General features: G+C 41.1%; 1 protein-coding gene across 1 annotated transcript in view; it reads left to right on the top strand.

Annotated features, from left to right (window-relative positions):
* SPTBN5 (spectrin beta, non-erythrocytic 5) overlaps positions 1-14,869 on the top strand; it is a 97,797-nt gene that overhangs the window by 5,737 nt on the left and 77,191 nt on the right. The window contains exons 5-15 of the mRNA XM_074584643.1: positions 749-977; positions 3,827-4,458; positions 5,335-5,473; positions 6,846-7,078; positions 7,518-7,671; positions 8,581-8,781; positions 9,956-10,162; positions 11,035-11,226; positions 11,935-12,087; positions 12,634-12,764; positions 13,994-14,245. Coding sequence (XP_074440744.1) covers positions 749-977; positions 3,827-4,458; positions 5,335-5,473; positions 6,846-7,078; positions 7,518-7,671; positions 8,581-8,781; positions 9,956-10,162; positions 11,035-11,226; positions 11,935-12,087; positions 12,634-12,764; positions 13,994-14,245 — 2,523 coding nt within the window. The remainder of the gene's footprint in view (positions 1-748; positions 978-3,826; positions 4,459-5,334; positions 5,474-6,845; positions 7,079-7,517; positions 7,672-8,580; positions 8,782-9,955; positions 10,163-11,034; positions 11,227-11,934; positions 12,088-12,633; positions 12,765-13,993; positions 14,246-14,869) is intronic.

The following is a 14,869-nucleotide window of genomic DNA, read 5'->3' as shown; positions in this document are numbered from 1 at the left end:
AAGACTCTCCTTTCTTAAATGGATATTCTCTGTCTGAGGAAGGAAGGACCAAAAGCTCCTTGCTTCGTAGTTCCTTTTGTTGGGCATAAAATCGAATTTCCAAGGGTCAATCACAGATATGAACAATGCTGTCCATTATTTGGTCTTAACCTCTCAGTCATGTTCCCATTGCTCTTTTTCAAAAGTTATTATTTTAGAGACTGGTTTTATTGTATACACTTTGTGAGCATGTATACCTTCTCATTTTATTGTAAGAGAGTAAGCAACCTCTCGGTCTCTTTCTTTCTCCCTTCTCTGTCCCTTTGAAAAAGTGTGAAGAAAATAGCCAAAGACAGGAGAGAGAAACCACCTGGGAGAACCTTGAACATTTCTTTCCCATTAACAGTTCTGCTATGTCTTCTGGCAGGATGTCACAGTGCGATCCTGTAACTTCCCCAGCTGGGAGTCACCTCCCTTTTCAGAATTGCCTCTCCAATGGGCTTTGGTTTTCACCCATCAGTGAGGAGAAATAAGTGAAGGGCAGAGATTTGCTGGGAGTGGTACTTCAATTTCATAAGGGACAATTTTCTTCCTGTTATGTAGGCAAGTGGTGATGCTCTTGAATGAAGCTCAGGGTCAGACAGAGTAATTTCAGTGTTAACGTCACATTCCATAGTCTAATAAACAGTTTATGGTTTATAATCTGAAAGATCTTATGACAAACATAAATCTTTCTTCCCCTCCACGCCCTGTTCTTCTCCTTTCCCAGGCCTGATCTTATCCACTATAGCTCGCTTCGGCAGGACCAGCCCATCAAAAACCTGAACAATGCCTTCGACGTTGCTGAGAAAGAGCTAGGAATCAGCAAACTGCTTGATGCGGAGGATGTGGCAGTACCCTACCCAGATGAGAGATCCATCATGACTTATGTTTCACTCTATTACCACTACTTCTCCAGACTGAAACAAGGACAGACAATACAAAAGCGACTTACCAAAGTAAGTGCATTACTGTCTTCAGAAGTTAAAAGTTAAATACGTAAAGCTAAATTTATGTTGGAAATGGGGCTTTTTCATGCAAGCTCAACTTCAGGATCACTTGAACTGAATCAAACGGCACAGCCATCCGAAAGACCTTTTATCGTCACTTGAATCTTGAGAAGTGTCTGTGGACTTTCCTTTGAAGGGTATTGCATTTATCTCACTGAAAATGAATTCCTTTTTGACCTCACAGTTCCTGTTTGAGAACTGCTGTGTTTCCAAGACAGCTTTAGGTATACAGATCCCATTAATCTTGGGAGGATTACTGCTAGGCAAAAGCAGACCTAGTCAACAATTTTCTGATTTAATAGGAAAGATGATGCCTTATTCTATGAGACTATTTTGGATTTTCATTTCCTGTGAAAATCCTCGTCCTTTCTTTCTAGCTCCTTGGTCAGGTACAAAATGCAAAATGCAACAAAAAACCCCAAAACAAAACACACACACACCACAAGAAAAAAAAAACAAAAAAACAACTACTTGAAAAATGAGGGAGTGCAAAAGAAGGGGAAACATGCCTAGAGAAAAGCTTAAATTTTTCTTTTTCAGTTTCCACATACATTTTGTTTCACATATGATCATGAGTTATATTAAAAACTAGTGCATCCTCTTGATGGAAAAGTGAAGGAGTTTTGTGGTTAATCCACTGGAGACCACTTGCCTTAGAGAGAATTTCTTTTTTACCTTCAGAATAACCTATTTTGGTTTTGTCAAAAATACAAAACAGATAGCCCATACAAAACCTGCACAGCCAGGATGGGTCCTACATGAACACCTGGACTCAGAGAACTGCCTGTGCAGTTTAGAGGGGAAATATATTGCTTAATGGGCAAACTAAGACTTCCCTGGTGGTGACAAGGTGAAAAACTTTTGCAAAGCAAGGTTTCCTCAGTGAACAGCGGGTCTGGGACAAGAACAAGATGATACCAAAACATGTATCAGTACCAGTGACGTTCTCTGAAGAGAAGCATTAGATGAGAGCAAGACTTGGAATTCGCTGAAAAAAAGACTGGGCATCAGTAAGGAGAGTGGGCAGTAGGATTTGACTGGTCTACACGCAAGTACCTGGATTTTGGCCAGGAGATATTATTTTTCTTCTGATAAACCTGAAATAGTCTTTGAGTCACCAAGCATGTATTAGAGGAACTCTAAGGATGAAACAGGCCATAATTTTTGTATCATGGGAAAAAATAGAAAGACTCTTACTCTGTACTTTTTCAATTCTTGTTGTGCTCTGCTGTTTTTTTTCCATTTTGTATAGGAATATTTATTCTTTCTTTTCTCTCTCTTTTTTCACTTACGTGCTTTTTTTTCTCTCTTTACTTCCTTCCCTACTTTTAGCCTGTCTCTAATATTGCATTCTTGTCTTTCTGCATATCTGACACATACAAACATTCAGAAGGAGAATGAAACAGATGTTAATCTCTTCATGTCCTTAGTCCCCTCAAATAGGCAGCTCTGAATTTACTAATAGGATTGGGGAGGGAAGCCTGAATGTGTCAAGGAAGCCTTTGAGTTCAGACTAAGTGTGTGACCAGGATGGCAGAGAGAATCAACCCAGGGAGGTAAATCTCCTTTCCCCTCCCATGGGAGGTGACCATGCATTTGCTAGGATCTTTCAGCGAAAACTGGGTACGATGGCAGAAAATACAGAAGGGAGCCCTGATGTCACGGGCTGCTTTTCCTGCACTAAAGGTTGGTGCTGTTTTACTCCTCTTCCAGCATGGTGACACTTATTCATTGACAAGTGCGCTTTCTGATAGGTAAAAGCAGATTACCACTTGCAGGGACTGGGTTTTTTCTCAGTGCCATCTCCCTTAATGATCTGCCTGTTTGGAGCAGGTGGGCTCAGGGGAATGACAGAGGCAGACGATATTGTTCAGCATTAAACCTAATGTCTGCAGGCGGGGTACTAAGTTAGAGAAAGGAAAAAATCAAATATAAAGTAAAAAGACGAGGATGTAAAAAATGTGAAATAGAAAGAAAGGATGATTTAATTCTAACACTTTTTATTTAATTATGGATTTCATTCTAAATTTTTGCTCCAGTGTTTACCTGAATGTGAAATAAAGGCAGGTCAAACCACAAATGAAAGAGATAAATGCCCTGGACTTGGAAAATTAGTATTAAATCAGAGTTAATATCCTTACCAAACCCCTGTTTGGCTATGAGACATTCTTTAATAATTTATATAAAGAGAAACAGCTCCAAGAGAAGAGGTTGAGAAGGGGCTGTTTGATCACAGTCAGCTGTGGGCATGTGAGAGAGGCAGGATCTTGTCTGGTGGTCTCCTATAGCCTAAGGTGGTGAAGCTAAGAGGGTGTAATTGCGTATTAGATGGAATAAAATTGTTTTGGTTTTAGGAATAAGAATGGAAAAAAAACCCCTTTTTTTTTTTCCATTGTGAAACAAAAAATCCGAATCCTCAGTTTGGGATTCTTGCTTTCTAGTCAGCTCACATAGGAACTGCTGACAGTCTCCACATGCATGCTGTTTATTCCAAAATGGACTTTTTCTTAAATAAAAAACTAATTGAGACATTAAATAATATTTATTTATCTGTGTTTTATGGAATGTTATTCTAGGATTTCACCTGCCCTCGGATGAGACAGCTATCACCACATTAGTATAAAAATGTGATGACTGTGGCAACCTGCTTTTTAAATACTATTTTCCTGACACATATTCACCTGACACATTCAACTATTTGAATACTAAGCTTGGTTTATGAAAATCTTGTTTTCTGTTCACCCACCTTGCTTGAGTCTGCTTCTTATGTGGCTTATAACTTCATATTCCCATCACAGATCGTGTTCTTCCTGAAGGAGATCGATGACTTGAAGCTTCTGTATGAGCAGATGGTTTCTGACCTCCTAAAATGGATTAAACAGAAGGTGACAGAACTGGATGACCGTCATTTTCCCAACTCTCTTCAGGAAATGTGGCTGCTGATGGCCAACTTCAAGACCTTCCGCACTGTGGAGAAACCCCCCAAATATCAAGAGAAGGGCATGATTGAAGCTCATCTCTTCAACATTAGGACCAAGCAGAGAGCCAACAACCAACGTCCATACTTGCCCCCAGAGGGGAGGACGCTGCAGGATGTGGAAAAGCACTGGATTATCCTGGAAAAGGCAGAGCACAACCGGGGAAAAGCACTGCAGAAGGAGATGCTGAGGCTAGAAAGGCTGGAGCAGCTAGCCCAGAGGTTCCTGAAGAAGGCGGCCCTGCGTGAGTCCTACTTGGAAGACATGAGGAAAGTGATTGGGAAGCAGGATTTCTGGCCAGAGAGTGCAGACAGGATGGAAGCTGCCAGTAAGAAGCTGGAAGCCATTGTGGCAGATGTACTCCCCAGGAGGGAACGCTTCACAGCTTTGGACGAAATGGCCAGAGTCATCAGCCAGGAGAACTATCACGGCAAGGATCAAATTGTGAAGAAGTGAGTGACGGTCATGAGACTGTGTAGTGGTGGAGGTTGAAATTAGTTGAAATACTGTGGTGTGGTGGAAGAAAATTAATTGTAGCTATGAATCATAGCTCTGTTCCTCAGGAGTAGAACTGGCAGTAATTTGTTCTAACTGTGAACAGTTTCAGCAGATATGACAAATGCTTCACCTTCTTTAAAATTTTAATTTTTTTCTTGAATGATCAAAGCCCAGACTGATTTCTGGTGAAAAATAGTTTTAAGATATTTTCATTACATATGAAAATATTTTTTCTGCCAAAAGTCCTGTCTTCCATCAGAAATTCTTAGAGGGATATATTTTTTTCCAAATCAACACATTTCCTTTTCAGTGTGTAGTTTGGGAAATTATAGATTAGTTAAGGCACAAAGTCTTCTCAGACTGACTCCAGTTTGCAGCAAATCTTGAGAAATTGTGACTTCTCTGATCAATACAGCCCGATTTGGGAATGGCTAAGAATGCCGTACAAGTAAGTTCTCTTGTGGTATTTCAATGCTTTTCTAAGTTCAAATAAAATCAGAAATCTGTGGGAAAACTAAGAAAAACAGTTATGAAAGAGTAAACCAAACTTTATGAGATCAGATTGTGACTCATTATCCATAAAAATTATGTCTAAATGACAAAAGTCAATGACAGTTGATGTGCTAGCCAAAATTTCTTGTGCCGTGATCACACTAATTAGATAACAGCATTGCTTTGGCCTGTTTTGTGATCATGGTCTGTCCTCTTGCATGAGTGGCAAGAGTTGTGTGTGTTCAGTTAGCTCTTCTAAAGCTGCAAGCACTGAGAATCTCCCAGTGCTGCCCCAAGTCTTTAGTCCAAATTGGTCATTTCTCTCCCTTCCTTTGAAGGCAAAACAGCATTTCAAAGCAATGGCAGGATCTTCTGGATCAGCTGCAGAGACGACAACACTCCCTAGGTACAATGCAGGAAATCCTGGGCCTCCTGAGGGACACTGATGCCATTACAGAGGAGCTGAAAGAGCTGCAGGTACTGACCACTCTCCACCAGCACCAGCTTGCACTGCTACCAGTGTGCGTCCATATTCCAGGGACTGCCTGGTGCCAACAGAAGATAAGTCTATCAGCTATAGAAAAAATACACCCTTTTTACTTAAACGCCTAACCATGCATTTCAGTTCATCATTGAAGGTAACTACATGAGAAAAAACAGGCTTTGCTACTGGGGCTCTCCCTAGTCAGATATGGTATTACAGGGAATGCATAAGAGGTTCAAGTTATGTAGTAAAATAAAGATGAGAAATGATCTCACCTAAATTTAGAAATGTAAAAGCAAAAGTGGAATAAAAGAGCCTCCTGTTCCCATTCCAAGTAATTCTTCTGAATTACCTTCTGGAAGTACCTTCAGTTCGGTGGGGATTAGCTCAGGCATGCGTCTGGCTTTCAGGTATCTAAACTTGTGAGAGAGAAAAGGTCCACTATGATTCCTTTGAGCAATAATTTCCAAGTGTTACCAGAGCATCAGAGCCCAAAGTTTTCTCTTTAGCATAGGAAATAATTAGTTTAATATTGATTTTGTAATGGCAGGAAGTATATATACATCCTTTGGTCTTGCCTTGTCTTATTTAAAGACAGGAAAATCGTTGCAACAGTAGGATGCCTTGTACCTAAGTTGGAAGCATCAACATGCTATATGAAGTTGTGAATTCAAATTAAAGATAAGAGCCATCTATAAGTTATTAATCTTTCTGTCCTAGTGTTAGTAAACAAAGAACACTTAATTGTAATAATGTTGTTAGAACCATGACAGCCTGAGGATATGGGAGAAGACCAGTAAGGAAAGATAACATCCTACAATAGGATTGATAATTGCATCCATTGATACAATTAGAAAGAGGACAGCCTTTTAAGCACTTGATACCTTCATCAGCCATCAATTAAATACTATGAAGAACTTATTTTCATTATTTAGATAGCAAAGACAAGTAAGTTCCTCAAACAAAAAAACACTGCAGTCAAAACATAACGTAAAATGGGATATTGTAGAATTCTCCAAATACAGACTGCAAATAAATCTGCCTATAGATTCCTTGCACGCATGAATTCTGAGACCTTGAGTGCTTAATCAATAAAAATAACTTAGGTGTGTAAACAGGTACTTATTTGAACAGACTATTACTTGCACTGCAGTAAATAGAAACTCTGGATTGTTGCCATTAGCTTGTTGAAATTGAAAGAAAAGTATGATTCGTGTAGTTAGGAAGCTTTTCAGCTTTACCTAGCTGCCGTCGTTCTTTTACGTTTGGAAGCAGTGAGAGTCAACAGGAACCTTTCAACTGATTTCTTTGTACTGAGACCCTGGATGCACGCTCTGCCAATGCCTCTTGTTTCTCGCTTTGCAGGTGCTAGTGAGTTCCCAGGACTGTGGGAAGCAGCTCCTGGAAGTAGTAGATTTGCTGCAGAAGCACAACTTGGTTGACTCGCAGATCTCTTCCTATGATGATAGATTGACACACATCACACAGAAGACAGCAGAAATCAGCAAGGACAGCACAGTTAAACCAGAAGTGCTTTACGCGAAAGTTCAAATGCTTCGTCAGCTGTATCAGAACCTTACAGCTCTGAGCAAGTCACGGTAGGGCCGTGCTTATGGCTCTGTTCTTCATGATTAGGATGGTCAATCACTCCCTTAATCCGAAGACACAACTTCCCAGCATTTGAAATTTTTCATTTCTCCATTTATAAATATGTAACACAAGCAACTTGAGTGTCTTGATTGCAGTTGACTGAAAGAGATCACTCACTTTCATAGATGAAGAATAGCTTAATTTTCAGCATTTATTATGACTTGCTCTATGTGAAGTCTGAATAGCATGTGGTTGTCTCCTTTCCTAGAGGAAGAGGGAAATGTGATTTTGTTTCCTTTGTCTTCTTACATGAATAAATTAACCTATGACAAAGGAGTTAAAGGCTTCCAGATTTTGGATTTTCTAAGTTGTTCTTTGATTACACTACCATTGTCTCCATGGGATCCTAATTCTGACTCAGATATACTGTTTGTTTCTTTGTTTCAGAAAATCTCAGCTAGAAGAGGCTTTGAAGCTTTTTGAATTCTTCCGTGACTGCAAAGAAGAAGAATTGTGGATCTCTGAGAAATGGAAGCTAGCAAGAACAACAACGTTAGGGAAAGATGTCAGCCAGATTACAGCCTCTATTCAGAAGCACAAGGTATCTTACTTTGATGGTGGTGCCTTGTCTTTGTATTACAGCAAGATTTTTGGATGTTTATGTCCTTTAGTTCAGTCAGCACAGCACTTATAAGCAAGTTGTCAATCCACTCATAATCTCAACTGTCCTGACCAGTGTTTGTAATTTTTAAAAAATGTATAGGGTAGGGATTTTTTCCCAAGAGGGGGAGGAAAGAGTAGAGAAGGAATATACTTCATACTGGACTAGAAGTGCAGGTTCTAGCAAAGACACTGGCCTCCATATTAGCTCACGTTGCATAGGAGGAAAAAAAGGTTGCTAGTTTTTGTTGGTTTTTTTTTTATCCACCTTCTCTGGCCAAGAGAGATGTGAGGAAAGAAAGTGATGGTGAAAAGAAGACAGATATAAGCATGTAGGATGGATAACATTCTGTGAGCTTACAAATCTGTTACCGCTACTTTCCCTAGGAGCTTGCTGTGGGCTAATATCAAAAGTTTAGCTATCTGAGCTACTGCCTTCTTACGGCAAAGAATCGCTGTGAACAAATGAAGAGACCTGTGGACTTGAGACTTGCATGACGAAACTGAAACAGGAGCCTCTTCTGTAATTTTAATATACATTTGTGTGCATCTGTTTGCATATTTGTTGCTTCTGGAAGGCATAAAACAGCTGAATTGGTGGGCGACAAACAAGTACCTACTTCCGAGAAGACTGCATAACAAGCTTCACATCAAAGGCAATAAGTAGGACAGAAACTTGTGTGTGGGGAGCCAAGGGGGAATCATCTCAGGGCTCAGGGAAGTCATAAGCATTGATAAGACACAGGGCTCTTAGAAACATATGCCTTACAGTAGCAGAGAACAGGACACCCTCTTGCCCTCAGCTGGTGGGGAGTGAGTTGTGCTGACATGTCTCCTGTCCTTCTGCTAGGCTCTCGAAGCGGAGTGCAACTCCCACAGGGCCATATGTGCAGACGTGATGAGGAGGGGCTGGGAGCTGAGCCAGAAGAACCCCGTGTGCCAGGAGGACATTCTGAGGCAGACAGACAACCTCCAGAAGTTGTGGCAGCAGCTCCAAGATGAGGTGGCTGATCGCAAAAGCCGCCTGCAGGCAGCAGCTCTCATCAAACAGGTATGCAGGGGTCTGCTGTGGTGCGTGGTATGGGGGACACAGATGTGGTTCAGTTCTTCCCCATGCTCTCACATGCAGGGCAACAGTGGCGGGAAGCCTTTAGGTGTTGATTTTCAAAAAGATCTCCAGCAGCGAAGTCTCAATTCTCCTGCAAGCCAGCCAGGTAGATTTGAGCAGCTGGGAGTTGTTCTAAGTTAAAAATGCTAATGGAAATAGCACACATAATAGTGCTGATGCAATCTTTTTTGAGAATGGGATCTGGGTAGCTGTGTGATATTTTTCTATCATGAAAAAAAAAATCCCAAACCAAAAACGAACAACAAAAGAAACATGCCATAAAACTTGGATTGACCATGAACTTCCCAAGCTCTGGGAAACTTGTGACCCTGCCATTCTGATCTACACTTCTACAGCAACAAACATTCACACATCTGCAAATAAAGAGCTCTTATAAAAGCAGCATTCACAAATCACATAACATTATCTCAGGTATTATCCCTTCCCCAAGATTTTTACTCAGTCTGTTGTTCCCATGAGACATTTGAACAAGACTTAACAGCTTTGTTCTTGACAAAGTCTAAATTCTCTCTTCTGTCTAGTAAGTTCAACATCATTATGATGTTTCAGTTGTTCTTTCTTTTTCCTTCACTACTATGGGTTTTCTTTTTTTCTGTTGTACCTTTATTCTATATCTCAAAATCTTGTTTTGGTTTTTACAACCATAGCCAGGCATACTGTAAATTCTGGAAAAAAAAAAGAAGAAAGCTTTTGTTGTAGATTGAGTTCATTGTTGTTGGACTATTCCTTAGAACTTTTAGTAAATACCTGTTGGAACTATGTGGTGCCTACCAACGTTGTACATTGTGGGTTCCTTTTACCACTGCTATTAAGCACCATAAAGTTTGAGTGAGTTAGGAGTTTTTAAAGAGTTATATAGGCAATCCATGAATCTATTTACTCACTGTGATTCTGTGAATTATCTGTGCCTGATGTGATCATGAAATACATCATGGGCTTAGAGCTTCTTTATTCATAGCTTCCACAAAACCTGTAAGTAACCTTATAACTACAAACCTAATGGCATTTCTGCCTTATTCATTATTTTCAAAAGAAGGAGCTGGATATGATGCTTTCAGAATGAAACCAAGTGTTTTTTTCCCCTGTGTTCCATCAGTACTTCGCTGACATCGATGAAGCAAACTCATGGTTACAAGAAAGGCAGCCCCTTCTGGCCAGCAAGGACTATGGAAAAGATGAATCGAGCGCTGAAGCACTGTTGCATCGTCACTTGCGCCTGGAGAAGGAGATTGCAGCCTACTCCTCTGAGATGAGACGCCTGAAAGAGCAGGCTGACATTGCAGCACAGCAAGCTCCAACTGCAGTAAGTAGATGAGGGGTTGTGTCACATTTTGTTGAAGAATGTAAATGAAATGGTTTTTAATTATGTAAAAGATTTTGATTTTTCCATACTAGAATTTTCCAAATGACCTAAACAAGAGCATTTCTTTAATTCACAAGAAATTTTTATTAGAATTGAGGCAAATTTTTAGATGACAAAGAAGCTTATTCGCCAGTCGTAGCCCACCTAGTTAGCGTTCTATGATAGTGTTCTCATCTATATTAGTTCCCTCCACTGGTCCTCACAGATACTTTTGCGCTCTTTATTCTCATAACATTAGTAATTTCAACCAGCTTTAAAAAGCAGACATTTAATCTAAACTTCTTTACAAATTCTTTCTGCATTCTAACGTAGTTATGAACCATCCCACAGCTCCAGGAGCAATTCATACAGTAGTAAGTGACAAGATGGTATTGATGTGCAAATGAAAGCATTTATTCACTAGGGCACTTGCAGGCTTTGAAACTGGAAATGTTCTGGTACTAAAACATCACTACAAATAGAACTGTGAGCATAGTCAATTCCTTGGTTTGTTGGCAATTTTAAAAATTGGAAAAAAAACAAACCAACTTTGATGTGGGCACAAAATGAGAATTTTTACCGAATCAATATATTTTAAAATAAGTTAAATGAAACAACTTCTTTAAAGAAAACTGGGGGTTTTTTTCAGTCATTTGGTTCATTCTTTCAGAATAAAACAAAGGAAACAGATTCAGACAAATAGTGGAAATGTTTTGTTTAAAGGGTCAGAATGCTGTGATTTGAACTAGCAAGTCCAAATTTTCCTTCCATATGAAATTTTTATCCAATTTACAAATATTCATCCATTGATTCTGTTAAATTTTGTTTAACAGGTGGTGAAGACAGAAGCCCTAAGTGACTTAAATCAAAAGACAAATAAGCTACCATTCAGTCGAACCTGGGCAACGTCTGAAACTGTATTCCCTGGAACCTCCAGTACAGATGTTCATTTTCTTCCAGAGAACATCTGGAAGACCCAAGATGAAATAGATTCACTTTATGAAAATCTACAGAGCATGGCTGAGGTATAGTAACCCCTCCAACGCTTTGCAGTTCACAAAAATAGTGAAGTCCAAAGCAATGCATAGTGAGGTTAAGTGCTATGTCAACCTCTGCTTTTCAGTTTAATAATGTGCCTCAATCCTGTCCTGTGGGACTTCAAGGCATTGAAGTTTTGTATCAAAATGCTTTTTTTGTTGGCAAACTTCCCATTTACCTTCTAGTCTTTTTACTTTATGAAGAGTGGATTCTTTTGTGTAATATTTTTTTTTCCCCTAATGTTTGCTTGCTGCAGCTCCTAAATCTTTGGGCTGTTTTACTTGATACCGGAAAAAATAAACAACTGTAATCTGCATTCTCCATTTATCACTTTTCACTCCCACCTGGCACAGTCCTGCCCCAAACACCAACAAAAACATGCTGTATTGGACTTTTACATATTCTTGAGATTAGTGAGGTAAATATTCAGGCAGCAGGAGCAAACAGCACAGTGGCCTTGCTGCCTGTCAGAGGCTGAGCACTGTCCAACTGCTTCTCTTACGCTTTTAAACCACTGTTGCTCTGGGAAAGGAGTATTGTGATCTTAAGGTAACGTGTTCTGTTCTCTTTCAGCTGTGTCTGGCAAAACTACTAAGCTACCACCTGTGTATTGTAGTTAAATCCAAGGATCTTTTCTTTCCTTCAAATGGCAACGAGTTATTACAGCAATACTTAAATCTTCATCTGTTTTACAGGACAGAAAAAAGGCTTTGGAGGAGATGATTGGATATTACCGCTTCTGTAGCTCTTGCGAAGAATTTCAGTCATGGATGAAAGACAAAGAGAACATTTTCCGGACTCTTCAGCCTCAAGCAGACAACGTGGAGGTCATGCAGCAGAAATATCAGGTACCCCTTTTCTCTGCTCACAGATGACACCTTTTAAATGAAATTGACCTTGGGAGTACAGGTAAAGTTGAGAAATGAAGTTTTGAGAGTCTTTTCATTTATTTCATCTTACGGAGTCATGCATAGATCAGGTATTTCTTTCGTATAAACTATGCCAAGCTCATTGAAGCTGATTTAACTATGTCCCTTTAACTTCTCCTGTGGATGTGGCATCCTGTACAAGTATCATGGTACAAAAGGACTCTTTTTGTGGTTTATCTTATGTCACTTGAAGAAAAATGACAGATGATGAAAAAATCCTGCAGCACGCTTGCATCCCAGTGGAGTGGGACATATGTACATAGGTGTAGGGTGCACACCAGGGGGTTCAGGAGGGCTACAGGGGATCTCCATGCACAGGTGGGTATGGTGGCAGCAGACAGGTAAATGGAAAAGCCACTTGTGAAAGTGGGAGATGAGTGGATATGACAGATTATTGAGAATTATGTCCATACAAATAAAAAAAAAAACCTCAAAATCTGCATTCTTGTATATTTTCTATTTTAGAACTTTTTAATGGAACTGGCTGCAGGCAAAGGCCAGCTGGGAGATATTGAAAACTTAGCTGTTAAATATGGAAAGATCAGTCCCAGCAAATATTCTGAGATCCAGATATGGCTGGAAGAGATCAACAGCAGGTAAAGGAGCTACTGGTAAAGCAGAGGATTTTCTCATGGGGGCAACTAACGTTTCACAGCTGATCTAGACTACACTGAGAGAACACCCATCTGATAGATTTTTAGCTCCCAGCATTGGCCTGAGGGGAGGTTCTTGCATGTGGCTGAGGTTTGCTGTATTCAGGTGCGGCTGTGGCCACCAGTCAAGGAGCAGGGCAAAGGGGCAGGGGCTGCTCCCCAGGGCCTGGGCTGGGCCTGGGGGCCGGGGCCTGTCAGCCGGGGCCTGTCCCACGGCCCCAGCCAGGGAGCGGGGCAGGCAAGGGGACAGGCAGCCAGTCTGTGGTGAGGGGGCAGGGCTGTGGCCTGGCCGGGAAGCCCATTTTTGGTGTGAGGGCTGGGCCTGGGCCAGACTGTCGGGGCGCAGGGAGGGCTGGCTGCTGCCTTTGGGATGGGGGGCCGGCGTGGGCCAAGGGGCCTCAGTCCCACAGGGAGGTGAGCAGGGCAGGCCTGCTGTGGTAGCCAGGGCCAGAGCTGAGTCCCAATCCAGCTGTCTGGCAGCTTGTCCCCACTGTCACCAGTGGGAAGGGGGCAGCCCTCAGCCACACTGGCTTTAGGCTGGCCCTGAGCCTGGTGTCATGCCTCTGGGACTGGGGCGTGCTTCTGAGCCCCTGACACTGAGATACTAAGCTGCGGCAATCCATGTGTGTTTGTGTTAAAGCACAATGTGAATCCACCCACAGGTGACAGCGATGGATTCAGAGCGGTTCTGTCTCTACTGTACTGCAGCAAATGATTTGTTTACTTAAACATCAGGGTGAGGGTGCCCTTCAAAAATATTGAAAGGAACATCAAACCCTGTTTGACTTCACCAAGTGTGTTTAGTACCTGTTGTGTACGTACTCCTGGCACCATGCCACCCAGCTGGAACTGAGAAGCACAGCCGGGTCCTGATTTTGACCACTGTTGTTTATTGGCATTGTGTCCAGTATGTTCTAGTCACCTGAGCAGGTCCCTTTGCTTGAGATGGCATTGAGATGAACTTTGAGGTTGTGGGGGAGTGCTAGAGTTCACCACCCCCCCAGACCACTTAAGTCCTGATGAAATCGTTATACAAGACTTCTTCTGAATAGAAAAAAGGATACATCCCATTTATAACGAAGGCTATAAATTGAATCTACTCTCTAGGTGAAGGCAAGTTTTGGGGTAGTGGCTGAGGCTAGATGCAAGTAATTGTATTGCCTCTCTCCAAGGTGGGAACGCATGGAAGCGCTGAAGGAGGAAAAGGGCTCTGAGCTGATTGGAGTGGCTGACGTGAAGACGTTTCTTCAGGACTGTCAGAGCATAGGAGTACTACTGCAAGACAAGATGGTCCAACTCAGTGATCTGGAACCAGGGAACTCACCTGCTGGGCTGGAGTCAGAGAAGCGCAAACTGTCTACAGTTGAGAGAGAGATCCTGGTGATAGAGAGGAAAATTGAATACTTGAGGAGCGTTGCAAAATCGTAAGGAATCTGCTCTTTGTTTCCATATTCTTTGCTAATTCTCTAAGATCGTGTTGTAAACTATGGGTATAAAGAGAATGAGTAGCTTGTGAAGTTTCTCGTGAAGTTTCTCTTTCTATCAACCTGAAGAACTGACTTGCCTGCTGGATTGACATCATCTCTCTTGAGTATGGCTGGGTGATTACCAGAATTTGCTGTTGTAGGAGGATAAATATCACAGGATTGTTTGTGTCTCTAACAAATTATCTCTACTAGTGGAAGTTACTTCCACATTTTGAACTAGGTATCATTTAGGTCCTAAAAGAGGGTAATTGGGTGAAGCAAGGATGAAGGAAGAAAGATAGCAGAGAATTGTGCACAGGAGTTTGAATTTTAAATATGAATTTAAAGTTTTTTACCTTTAAGTTTTCTGTACATTTGTAATGGGAATGAATCACTGAACCACAACAGTGTTACCAGAGTCTTTCACAGGGATGCACTTTCTGCAATACACTGTATTCACAACAATATTTCTTGCTAGTGTGGAGCATTTGTTGCATTAGCTGACTTTCTTTTTAATGGAAGTGTAAATATCCAGATAAATTTCTTTTAAAGAGTAATGGTTCAAGCTCTAAATGCTTGAAG

This window comes from Larus michahellis, chromosome 4 (genome assembly GCF_964199755.1).
Source record: "Larus michahellis chromosome 4, bLarMic1.1, whole genome shotgun sequence".
NCBI lineage: Eukaryota > Metazoa > Chordata > Aves > Charadriiformes > Laridae > Larus > Larus michahellis.
Note: the sequence above shows the minus strand (reverse complement) of the source record. Positions and strands in the feature narration are given on the sequence as shown.